This window comes from Nerophis ophidion, linkage group LG06, assembly GCF_033978795.1.
Source record: "Nerophis ophidion isolate RoL-2023_Sa linkage group LG06, RoL_Noph_v1.0, whole genome shotgun sequence".
NCBI lineage: Eukaryota > Metazoa > Chordata > Actinopteri > Syngnathiformes > Syngnathidae > Nerophis > Nerophis ophidion.
The window spans coordinates 65,453,548-65,465,791 of NC_084616.1; the positions used below are offsets into that span (position 1 = coordinate 65,453,548).

The window sequence follows — 12,244 nt, forward strand, 5'->3', positions numbered from 1 at the left end:
ACGCACAAAAGTGCTTTCATCAAATGCACTAGAGTCTGGAATCTTCCATCTCTCCCTTGCATGGCCCAAAACCGATCAATCTTTGCTTCCTGAGGAAGATCTTCACTCCCAAACAATTGGTAGTCCACTACTTCTTCCCGGAGGCTATCCAGGTCCAATTGCAGCTGTGGCTTGGAACTTACAAGCGTATTTCTTCATCTTACTCGTCGTGGGCGTCGCCATGGCTGTATCTTCCTCGTTCTTTTGCACTCTCTAAAAGCCGTAGATGTTATTGTCACTTATGCATGTACAGTAGATGGCAGTATTGTCCTTTTTAAGAGTGTCACAACATTGCTGTTTACGGCACACGAACTGCTTCACGGTAGACGAAAACGTGACTGCTGTTGTTGTGGGTTGTTACCGCGCTGGGAGGACGTTAATGAAACTGCCTAACAATAAACGCACATAAGAAACCAAGAACTCGCCCTCGATCACTCTTCAGTTCTAACGTCATTGGGCAGGTTCGCTGTTTATATTGTGGGAAAGCGGACGTAAAAACAGGCTGGTAATGACTGGTAGGCTAATTGTTGTCGGACTTGTTCCCGTGGATGCAAATAATAATTAACTTATAATTTCATGGCTGCAACACATGCAAAAGTAGTTGGGAAAGGGCCTGTTCACCACTGTGTTACATCACCTTTTCTTTTAACAACACTCACTAAATGTTTGGGACCTGGGGAAACTAATTGTTGAAGCTTTGAAAGTGGAATTCTTTCCCATTCTTCTTTTATGTAGATCTTTAGTCGTTCAACAGTCCGAACTCTGCGCTGTTGTATTTTACGCTTCATAATGCACCACACATTTTCGATAATGTGGACTAGTCAGACTACAGACATCTATCCACTTCGCATCAGTCCATCTTAAATGAGCTCGGACCCAGCGAAGCCAGGGGCGTTCCTTGGTGTTGTTGATAAATGGGTTTTGCTTTGCATAGCAGAGTTTTAACTTGCACTTGCAGATGTAGCGACCAACTGTAGTTACTCACAGTGGTTTTATGAAGTGTTCCTGTGCCCATGTGGTAATATCCTTTACACACTGATGTCGGTTTTTGACTGCCTGAGGGATCAACGGTCCGTAATATCATTGCTTACGTGCAGTGATTTTTCCAGATTCTCTGAACCTTTTGATGATTTTACGGACATTAGATGGTAAAATTCCTAAATTCCTTGCAATAGCTTGTTGAGAAATGTTGTTCTAAAACTGTTCGACAATTTGCTTACAAAAAACTTTGCATTTCATGGAAGTTGCTTTTATACCCATTCATGGGACCCACCTGTTCCCAATTAGCCTGCACACCTGTGGGATGTTCCAATTAAGTGTTTGATGAGAATTTCTCAACTTTATCAGTATTTATTGCCACCTTTCCTAACTTATTTGTCACGTGTTGCTGGCATCAAATTCTAAAGTTAATGATTATTTGCAACAAAAAAAAATGTTTATCAGTTTGAACATCAAATATGTTGTCTTTGTAGCATATTCAACTGAATATGGGGTGAAAATGATTTGCAAATCATTGTATTCCGTTTATATTTACATCTAACACAATTTCCCAACTCATATGGAAACAGGGTTTGTACAAATGCAATAGGTAAAGGTTATGAACCATTATAGAGGAAACTGTTACTAATAAAAGCAGCGGATGGTGTTAATTGAAGGAGGATATTAGGTAAATGTACTTGAGATGCTTCTGAGACAGAGTGGTTGGCACACAGATAGAAGCAAATCCAATATAAAGCGCCAGCATGTTCACCCTTTGAACAAGGAGCAAGACGGCGATCGATAGCTCACTCTTTTATTTCTCTGCTCATTACTATAGGGGATAGGGTTGGGGGGAGGCATGTGACTACAGGAGACATTTATTACAGCCCTGCTTAGTGGCCGACACAGTCCAGTAATTCTTGCTTCTGCTTGTTATCAGACCTTGCATGGACCTAACACCAGTTGTATGTTAGCACAAGGCTGCACGACATTACTTTCCAGAAAGCCAATGGCAATTTTGACAAAGCAGCAGCAATTTTGTTGTTCCTGTCAGGACCAGTTAGTATGAAACCTAATTTGTATACATTTTATGTTTTTATTTCAATATCTTTTTTGTGTGTTTTTTTCCGCTAAATAAATCTACCAAGCAGGTTTAGTAACTAAATGCCTCCAAATACATTTTTTCCATTCTGAATATAATAATGTAATTGATTCTGCAAATACACCATAACTTTGTAAGAATACATCTGGATTGTAGGATCAGTTAGCAATGGTGATCAGGCTGTTATTCAGATTTAGCAAAATCAGAACGGTATCGGACTATTTATAGACCTCTTTTTTTTCTTATTTAATCATTACTGAATTTGGTGAACAATATAGCACCTTTCATCAGTATTGAGTGATGTGTGTGGTGAGATTACATATAATTTTAATAGTGTCTCCTAGTCAGGTGACAAATAAATGGGTTCTCAATGTAAATCACAGAAACTTCAGTTATGATTAAGTTCATGCATATCTTTGATTTTAACATCACAGTTCCAACCTAAAAATGTTAAAACATTTGCCTTTACACACAATCCATCCATCCATTTATATTCTTCCACTTATTCCTGCTGGCTCCCTTGTGAACGGGACTCTCGCTGCTGTGTTGGATCCGCTTTGGACTGGACTCTCGCGACTGTGTTGGATCCATTATGGATTGAACTTTCACAGTATCATGTTGGACCCGCTCGACATCCATTGCTTTCCTCCTCTCCAAGGTTCTCATAGTCATCATTGTCACCGATGTCCCACTGGGTGTGAGTTTTCCTTGCCCTTATGTGGGCCTACCGAGGATGTCGTAGTGGTTTGTGCAGCCCTTTGAGACACTAGTGATTTAGGGCTATATAAGTAAACATTGATTGATTGATTGATCCAAGGTCAGGCCACAGTGGGCTGCAGCCTAAGTATACAAGCCCCGACTTCCCTCTCCTTTGCTACCTCATTTATGTAGCTCCTTCAGGAAGATCCCGCAGTATTCCTAGGCCAGCTAAGAGACTTGGAATCTGATCTACTGAAGGTTTGCATGTATCAAAATATGTACAAACCTGATAGCACTTGCAAAGCTGATCTACTAAGTTTGTGCAGATGATTGTGTTTCTTAAAGGCCTACTGAAACCCACTACTACCGACCACGCAGTCTGATAGTTTATATATCAATGATGAAATATTAACATTGCAACACATGCCAATATTGGCCTTTTTAGTTTACTAAATTGCAATTTTAAATTTCCCGCGAAGTGTCCTGGGCTTCCCTGCTTAGGCTGCTGCCCCCGCGACCCGACCTCGGATAAGCGGAAGATGATGGATGGATGGATGGATGGTGTCCTGTTGAAAACGTCGCGGAATACAGACGTGTACGCGTGACGTCACGGACTGTTAGGAAATATTAGCGCTGCACACACACACAGCTAAAAGTCGTCTGCTTTAACCGCATAATTACACAGTATTTTGGACATCTGTTTTGCTGAATTTTTTGCAATTTGTTCAATTAATAATGGAGAAGTCAAAGTAGAAAGATGGAGTTGGGAAGCTTTAGCCCTTAGCCAAACAAACACACAGTGATTCCTTGTTTAAAATTCCCGGAGGTGAAACTTTCCTATAGATCAGAGCGGTCAAGGGAACATGGTTCCCGACTAAATGTAAACCAGCAGTTTTCGGTGAGAAAATTGTGGTATAAAGTCGCCAGTTACTGGAGATCAGCTGAGCTTGTAGAGTCCGTACAGCTGCCGTCGACTTCCCTGAGACACTGGCCTCAAGACACCCGTGGACACACCCATCCGACTATCAGGTACTATTAAACTCACTAAAACACTAGCAACACAATAGAAAGATAAGGGATTTCCCAGAATGATCCTAGTAAATGTGTCTAAAAACATCTGAATCCATCCCAATGCAATCGCGTTTTTTTTTTTACTAGTCCATCGCTATCAATATCCTCAAACGCGAATCTTTCATCCTCGCGCAAATTTATGGGGGAATTGTCGTTTTCTCGGTTCGAATAGCTCTTTTTGTGGGAGGCCCCCATTAAAAACAATGTGAGGATATGAGGAACCATCTAGGGGTGACGTCATCGTCTGCGACTTCCGGTAAAGGCAAGGCTTTTCTGTTAGCGACCAAAAGTTGCGAACATCATGGTCGATTTTGTCTACTAAATCCTTTCAGCAAAAATATGGCAATATTGCGAAATGATCAAGTATGACACATAGAATGGACCTGCTATCCCCGTTTAAATAAGAACATCTCATTTCAGTAGGCCTTTAAATGAGCAAGATAAAGAGCACCATCCAATTAGCATATTTGTCTTCATTAATGTGCGTAATATATGTTGATCATCAGAACGCCTACAATACTGGCAGGAGAAATTGTACATAAAATTATTTTTGTGTTGGGTTTTGGGTCTTTATTTAATACGGCAGTTGCATAGAAATGAGAAAGGAATCTAACTGCAGCTCCATCCTACATGTTCTTGTCAACATATATGTCAAACAAATATTATACAAACTGTCTATTCAGTAATATATATTTTCCAATTTTATAGCTGCAGATGACTTACAGGGCTTATTGAAAAAAATTAATCGATGCTGACATTTTTTATTTTTTTAATGCTGTTTTTTTCGTATATATATATATATATATATATATATATATATATATATATATATATATATATATACACAAAACATTTGCAACATGCATTTTATTGCTGAAAGGATTTAGTAGAGAACATCCACAATAAAGTTTGCAACTTTCGGTGTTAAGAGAAATGCCCTGCCTCTACCGGAAGTCGCAGACGATGACATCACAAGTGTGGGGGCTCCTCACATCCTCACATTGTTTTTAATGGGAACCTCCAACAAAAAGTGCTATTCGGACCGAGAAAACGACAATTTCCCCATTAATTTGAGCGAGGATGAAAGATTTGTGTTTGAGGATATTGATAGCGACGGACTAGAAAAAAAAAATGATAAAAAATAATAAGTAAAAAAAAAAAACGCGATTGCATTGGGACAGATTCCAATGTTTTTAGAGACCTTTAATAGGATAAATCTGGGAAATCCCTTATCTTTCTATTGTGTTGCTACTGTTTTAGTGAGTTAAATAGTACCTGATAGTCGGAGGTGTACGTCCACGGGTGTTTTGACGCCAATTTCTCAGGGTAGTCGACAGCAGCTCTATGGACGGCACAAGCTCAGCTTTTCTCCGGTAAGAAGCGACTTTATACCACAATTTTCTCACCGAAAACTGCTGGTTGACATTCCGTCGTGATTCATGTTTGCTTGACCGCGCTCTGATCCATTGTAAAGTTTCACCTCCAGGAATTTTAAACAAGGAATCACCGTGTGTTTGTGTGGCTAAAGGCTAAAGCTTCCCAACGCCATCTTTCTACTGTGACTTCTCCAATATTAATTGAACAAATTGCAAAAGATTCAGCAACACAGATCTCCAAAATACTGTGTAATTATGCCGTTAAAGCAGACGCCTTTTAGCTGTGTGCGTGTGTGCAGCGCTCATATGTCCTTAAAACCCGTGACGTCTTGCGTACACGTCATCATTACACAACGTTTTCAAGACGAAACTCCAGGGAAATTTAAAATTGTAATTTAGTAAACTAAAAAGGCCGTATTGGCATGTGTTGCAATGTTAATATTTCATCATTGATATATAAACTATCAGACTGCGTGGTGAGTAGTAGTGGGTTTCAGTAGGCCTCTAAAGCTTACATTTTTTATATTTGCATAGTACGAATATATTATTAATGTTGTAAATACAACTTTATATGTTTATAAAGGGTGGTTCTAAAGCGGTATGCAATTTTTGGAGGTCTCCAGAAGTTTACGAATAGAAGAATGTGTGTGTGTGTGTATGTGTGTGTGCGTGTGTGTATACGTGTGCGTTGTTATACAGTACATGCGGCATTTGTATACACAAAAACAATTACTAGATTTGTTCTCCAGGAGCCTACAGTCGTCAATCACAAAGAAGCGCTCTGGAGCAGTGACAAAACGCCACCAACAGTGCACGTTATTCCCTTCTCATCTTGGCCCTGTGATGTTCAACACTTGACAAGAGTTCATCAGTGCAGTAGGCGGGTGGGTGTATGGTTAGCACGTGTGTGCGTGTGTGTGTGTGCGCGTGTGTGTGTCAGTGTGTCAGCGGTGGCGCCTACAGGATGTGAACACGCAGAGAATACAGTCAGCTGGGGCGAATGAGTTACAGCAGATTTTGGAAAACGCTTGTAAATTTGTCAGCACACTGCCGTGCCCGTCCAAGAACACATACTCAGACTTGGCGTCTGCTCTCGTGCAGGGCAGATTGTATAGGAGGTCAAAGAGTAGTGAGAGGTGGCAAAGCTACACGTTGCCATGAAAATGTGTTCGCTTCACTTTCAGCTCCCAGGCAAGATTTCATGCTTGTAGTGGCAGGAGGGCGCTTACCATTGACTGATCGGTGACTCACTCCACTGTGATACAGACAGCATCTGTTAGAAGGAATCAAATGCAGCCCGGATCGGCTGGGTGAATTACGGAGCTTCATAAACTAGATGAAATATGATGCTTCTGCAGGGAGCTTTAAAAGGTATTTGATAGGGCATGACACTGCATTCATTTTGTACTTTGTAAACCTTCTTAATTGCAGTGTTTTCTGTAACATTATCGAATTATTGTGTCAGAAAATACCTGTTACATTTATGAATATTCATTATTTAATGACTATGTGGTTAGGCATAATTGCCAGTTTGTCGTATCAATAAATAAATAAATGGGTTGTACTTGTATAGCGCTTTTCTACCTTCAAGGTACTCAAAGCGCTTTGACACTACTTCCACATTTACCCGTTCACACACACATTCACACACTGATGGAGGGAGCTGCCATGCAAGGCAGCTAACCAGCACCCATCAGGAGCAAGGGTGAAGTGTCTTGCTCAGAACACAACGGTTATGACGAGGTTGGTACTAGGTGGGGATTGAACCTGGAACCCTCGGGTTGCGCTCGGCCACTTTTTCCACTGCGCCACACCGTCGAAATGCTCTAAGCTTACTTACCTGTATGGTGTGAGGGCAAATCACTGCATCACACCTGTCACAACATCCACCTGCATCCTCAAATGCACCAATTAAACCTGTTAAAGGCCTACTGAAACCCACTACTCCCCACCATGCAGTCTGACAGTTTATATATCAATGATGAAATATTAGCATTGCAACACATGCCAATACGGCCTTTTTAGTTTACTAAATTACAATTTTAAATTTCGAGGGAGTTTCGTCTTGGAAACGTCGCGTAATGATGACGTGTACGCGGGACGTCACGCGTTTTTTTAGCATTGCAACACATGCCAATACGGCCTTTTTAGTTTACTAAATTACAATTTTAAATTTCAAGGGAGTTTCGTCTTGGAAATGTCGTGTAATGATGACGTGTACGCCGGACGTCACGCATTTTTAGGAAGTATGAGCGCTACGCACACACGCAGGTAAAAGTCGTCTGCTTTAACGGCATAATTACATAGTATTTTGGAGATCTGAGTTGCTGAATCTTTTGCAATTTGTTCAATTAATATTGGAGAAGTCACAGTAGAAAGATGGAGTTGGGAAGCTTTAGCCTTTAGCCACACAAACACACGGTGATTCCTTGTTTAAAATTCCCGGAGCTGAAACTTTCCTATGGATCAGAGCGCGGTCAAGAGAACATGGATCCCGACCACACGTCAACCAGCAGGTTGACATGAAACTTGTGGTTAAAAAGTCGCCACTTACCGGATATCAGCTGAACTTGTGTCGTCCGTACCGCTGCCGTCGACACCCGTGGACAAACCCCTCTGACTATCAGGTACTGTTAAACTCACTAAAACACTAGCAACACAATAGAAAGATAAGGGATTTCCCAGAATTATCCTAGTAAATGTGTTTAAAAACATCGGAATACGTCCCAATGCTATCGCATATTTTTTGTTTTTTTTCTAGTCCGTCGCTATCAATATCCTCAAACACGAATCTTTCATCCTCGCTCAAATTAATGGGGAAATTGTCGCTTTATCGGTCCGAATAACTGTTTTTGTTGGAGGCTCCCATTAAAAACAATGGGAATATGTGAGGAGCCCCCGCACTTGCAACGTCATCGTCTGCGACTTCCGGTAAAGGCGAGGCTTTTTCAGGAAGTACCAAAAGTGGCGAACTTTATCATCAATTTTCTCTTCTAAATCCTTTCAGCAAAAATATGGCAATATCGCGAAATGATCAAGTATGACACATAGAATGGACCTGCTATCCCCGTTTAAATAAGAAAATCTCATTTCAGTAGGCCTTTAAATTACATTTGTGTGGCCTTGGCTGGTGAAGACTTCCTTACCTAAACTTTCCATTAAATGACACTTGGGAATATACATACTATAGTTCCACCAAAAGGAAGGGAACCCATGATCTCGTAATCATTACAGTAAAGCAGATGGCAAGGGAAAAAAAAATAGGTGAACGGTCTTTTCTTGCTCTAAAGCAGAGAGTACTTCTTGAATATTCAGCTCATTTACATATGTGAGTCACAAAATCGGTGCATTGTCAGAAGTGTGCCTCTAGGCCAGGGGTCACCAACGCGGTGCCCGCGGGCACCAGGTAGGCCATAAGGACCAGATGAGTAGCCCGCTGGCCTGTTCTAGAAATAGCTCAAATAGCAGCGCTTACTAGTGAGCTGCCTCTATTTTTTAAATTTTATTTATTTACTAGCAAGCTGGTCTCGCTATGTTTGACATTTTTAATTCTAAGAGAGACAAAAACTCAAATAGAACTTGAAAATCCAAGAAAATATTTTAAAGACTTGGTCTTCACTTGTTTAAATAAATTCATAATTTTTTTACTTTGCTTTTTATAACTTTCAGAAAGACAATTTTAGAGAAGAAATACAACCTTAAAAATGATTTTAGGACTTTTAAACACATATATCTTTTTACCTTTTGAAGGAACCTTTTGAATTCTTTCCTCTTCTTTCCTGACAATTTAAATCAATGTTCAAGTATATATTTTTTTTATTGTAAAGAATAATAAATACATTTTAATTTAATTCTTCATTTTAGCTTCTGTTTTTTCGACGAAGAATATTTTTGAAATATTTCTTCAAACTTATTGTGATTTAAATTCAAAAAAATTATTCTGGCAAATCTAGAAAATCTGTAGAATCATATTAAATCTTATTTCAAAGTCTTTTGAATTTCTTTTAAAAAATTTTGTTCTGGAAAATCTAGAAGAAATAATGATTTGTCTTTGTTTGAAATATAGCATGGTCCAATTTGTTATATATTCTAACAAAGTGCGGATTGGATTTTAACCTATTTAAAACATGTCATCAAATATATATATTTATTGTGAGAAATCATTAAGGTGATCAGTGTTTCCACAAAGATAAATATCATTAATTATTAATAATAACATAGAGTTAAAGGTAAATTGAGTAAATTGGCTATTTCTGGCAATTTATTTAAGTGTGTATCAAACTGGTAGCCCTTTGCATTAATCAGTACCCAAGAAGTTGCTCTTGGTTTCAAAAAGGTTGGTGACCCCTGCTCTAGGCTGTACAAAAGTTTGATATATTTGATCATGTCAATGAGTGCCACCTAAAAGAAGGAACTTTCAAGTTCAATTAAAGTCATACTATAAGTTGTTTAAAGTCACATTTCTCAATATATTGCATGTTTAGCATGTAGATTGTTTATGTGTACTGTCATTGCATGATTGTGTCCCTCATCAAACCCTTGACCTGGCCACTAGGTGGCTAGCTCCCCCTGCTGGTTTTTAATGTACCTAAGATCATATGGAGAACCTTCCACCCATCCATTTTCTACCGCTTATTCCCTTTGGGGTCGCGGGGGGCGCTGGTGCCTATCTCAGCTACAATTGGGCGGAAGGCAGGGTAGACCCTGGACAAGTCACCACCTCATCGCAGGGCCAACACAGATAGACAGACAATATTCACACTCACATTCACCCACTCGGGCCAATTTAGTGTTGTCAATCAACATATCCCCGGGTGCATGTTTTCGGAGGTGGGAGGAAGCCGGAGTACCCGGAGGGAACCCACGCATTCACGGGGAGGACATGCAAACTCCACACAGAAAGATCCCGAGCCAGGGATTGAACCCTGACAACTCAGGACCTTCGTATTGTGAGGCAGACACACTAACCCCTCTTCCACTGTGAGGCCCTATGGAGAACCTTAACATTGTTTATTCATTGTTACTGTTTTTACCCAAGGCTCTGTTCATTCTATGTCAAAGTATTTTCTTTCAAATCTTTTAAGGTTAATTTCAATTCAAATTCAGCACCCAACAATAGGTTCAATAAAAAGCCAGAATAACAAATACATGTTCTGTATCCTTCTTAATTGCAGGATGAGCACTTCAGGTCTCTAGTCCTGCACTGCCTGCAGTCAACATGATCTAAGGGACAACCTATCAGCCACAATGAAAGGGTTGGGAGCAAACCGCAGTCGTCATCTGTCAGACTCGTGTGAACCAGCAAGGTGTTCGCAGAAACCTCTTTGCCCTTTGACTTCGGACCCTCACTGTTCTTTTGTGTTGAGTCCAACCATAAACCACTATGGCACCTTGGATCCTCACCTTTACCAGTGCACTCCTACAAGCCCAACCACCTTGACTCCTGACTGCCTGCTGCCATTCAACCAGATGTCCAACAGCAGCACCTTCCCCCGTCTCCACTTCACCCCCCAGACGGAGCAGTTGGACTGTCCCCAGGGATGTATGGCGGGCAGTGGTGGAGTCGGGCAGGGCAGCAGGGCAGGTACACTATCCACCTCTTTGTCTATGGGTCTGGGCTTGGGTTTGACTGGTGCTCCCATGATAACAAGTGGCTCAGCCACCATCTCCTCTGCAGCAGCAGCCAAGATAAATCGATTACCGTCCAACATCTTGGATCAACTGGAAAGGCATCTTCCTCTGCAGCGGGACGGCTTCAGCACTCTACAGTTTCAAAGAGGACGTATGTCAAAACAACGCAGCGAGAGTCCAGGACGAATACGCCACTTGATGCATTCAGTGCAGAAGCTATTTGCTAAATCTCAATCGCTGGAAAACTCGACAATTAAAGGGAACACAAACACAGAGGATGGTGGGCGACCAACCCACAAAAGCAAGAGTAAAGATAAGGCTAAGACTGAAGGACCAAAGCAGAGACCAAGGCCTAATGCATTAGGTCTGTGGAGCTCAGACGATGCTCTCGACATTGATGCTCCCAAAGCTGGCACCATTGCTGTTGGTTACCGCAACCCGTTGTGCATGATGACACTTGGAAGAGCGATATCAGACAGCCAGGCCCACACCAGACATATCCAACAGAGCTACAACACAATTTCTACACATTCTCTAAAAACCTCCAAAAGCAGCAGTGACCTCAAGCTCCTAGGTAGTTCAGTAACACAGGGAGGATCCAAAGAACAGGCGATAAGAAGTCGAAGCAAGGACGATACACTGGTAAAGAGGGGTTCCTGGTCCAATCTCACGCTCAATCAGGCCAGGCAAGTGTTACAGAAAGGCTCTGCTACGGTTAACAGGACACTTTTAAAAACCAAGTCATGTCACCAGGATCTGACGACCCAGTTTCTGCAGGTAAGAAGACCAGGAGTTACTCATCATCAATTTTTGAAAGTCTGAATGAGCCATAGCTAGAAGTGATTTGTGTTTTTAACCAAAGTGTTTATTATATTCCTTATGGCTTTCCCATTTTCAAGATCCATTGTTCTTCTTAATGAAATATATTCTTAAATCATAAACTCAAACCACAAAGACCATGTAACATGCAAGGCCACATGCAGCTTTATATCTGGATTACAATGAAAAGTCATAACATGTGTTTCTACAATCCAGGTCCCACTGGGGGACTGGGCCGGAACGTTGGGCCATGGCCAGGCCAAAGGAACCGAAATCCCTTGTCGAAGAATGCGCAGTGGCAGCTACGTGAAAGCAATGGGAGACACAGAAGACAGCGATGACTCAGAGGGAAGTCCTAAACCGTCCCCTAAATCTGCAGCCCGTCGCCAGAGCTATCTGAAGGCCACACAGCACTCACTGAGCGAGCAACAGCCTCCACCACCTCCACGGAAGTGAGTCCCACAGCACAGGGGGTCATATTTATGAATGTTTCTGTGATATCTTCTCACGGTTCCAAAGCTAGACAGCA

The 12,244-nt window shown here is 41.3% G+C and overlaps 1 protein-coding gene across 1 annotated transcript in view; it reads left to right on the top strand.

Annotated features, from left to right (window-relative positions):
* Positions 1 to 12,244, top strand: part of dlgap4a (discs, large (Drosophila) homolog-associated protein 4a) — a 258,138-nt gene that overhangs the window by 197,533 nt on the left and 48,361 nt on the right. Inside the window, exons 2-3 of the mRNA XM_061904610.1 lie at positions 10,440 to 11,673; positions 11,932 to 12,167. Of these exons, the coding sequence (XP_061760594.1) occupies positions 10,513 to 11,673; positions 11,932 to 12,167 (1,397 nt within the window). The 5' untranslated portion in view covers positions 10,440 to 10,512. The remainder of the gene's footprint in view (positions 1 to 10,439; positions 11,674 to 11,931; positions 12,168 to 12,244) is intronic.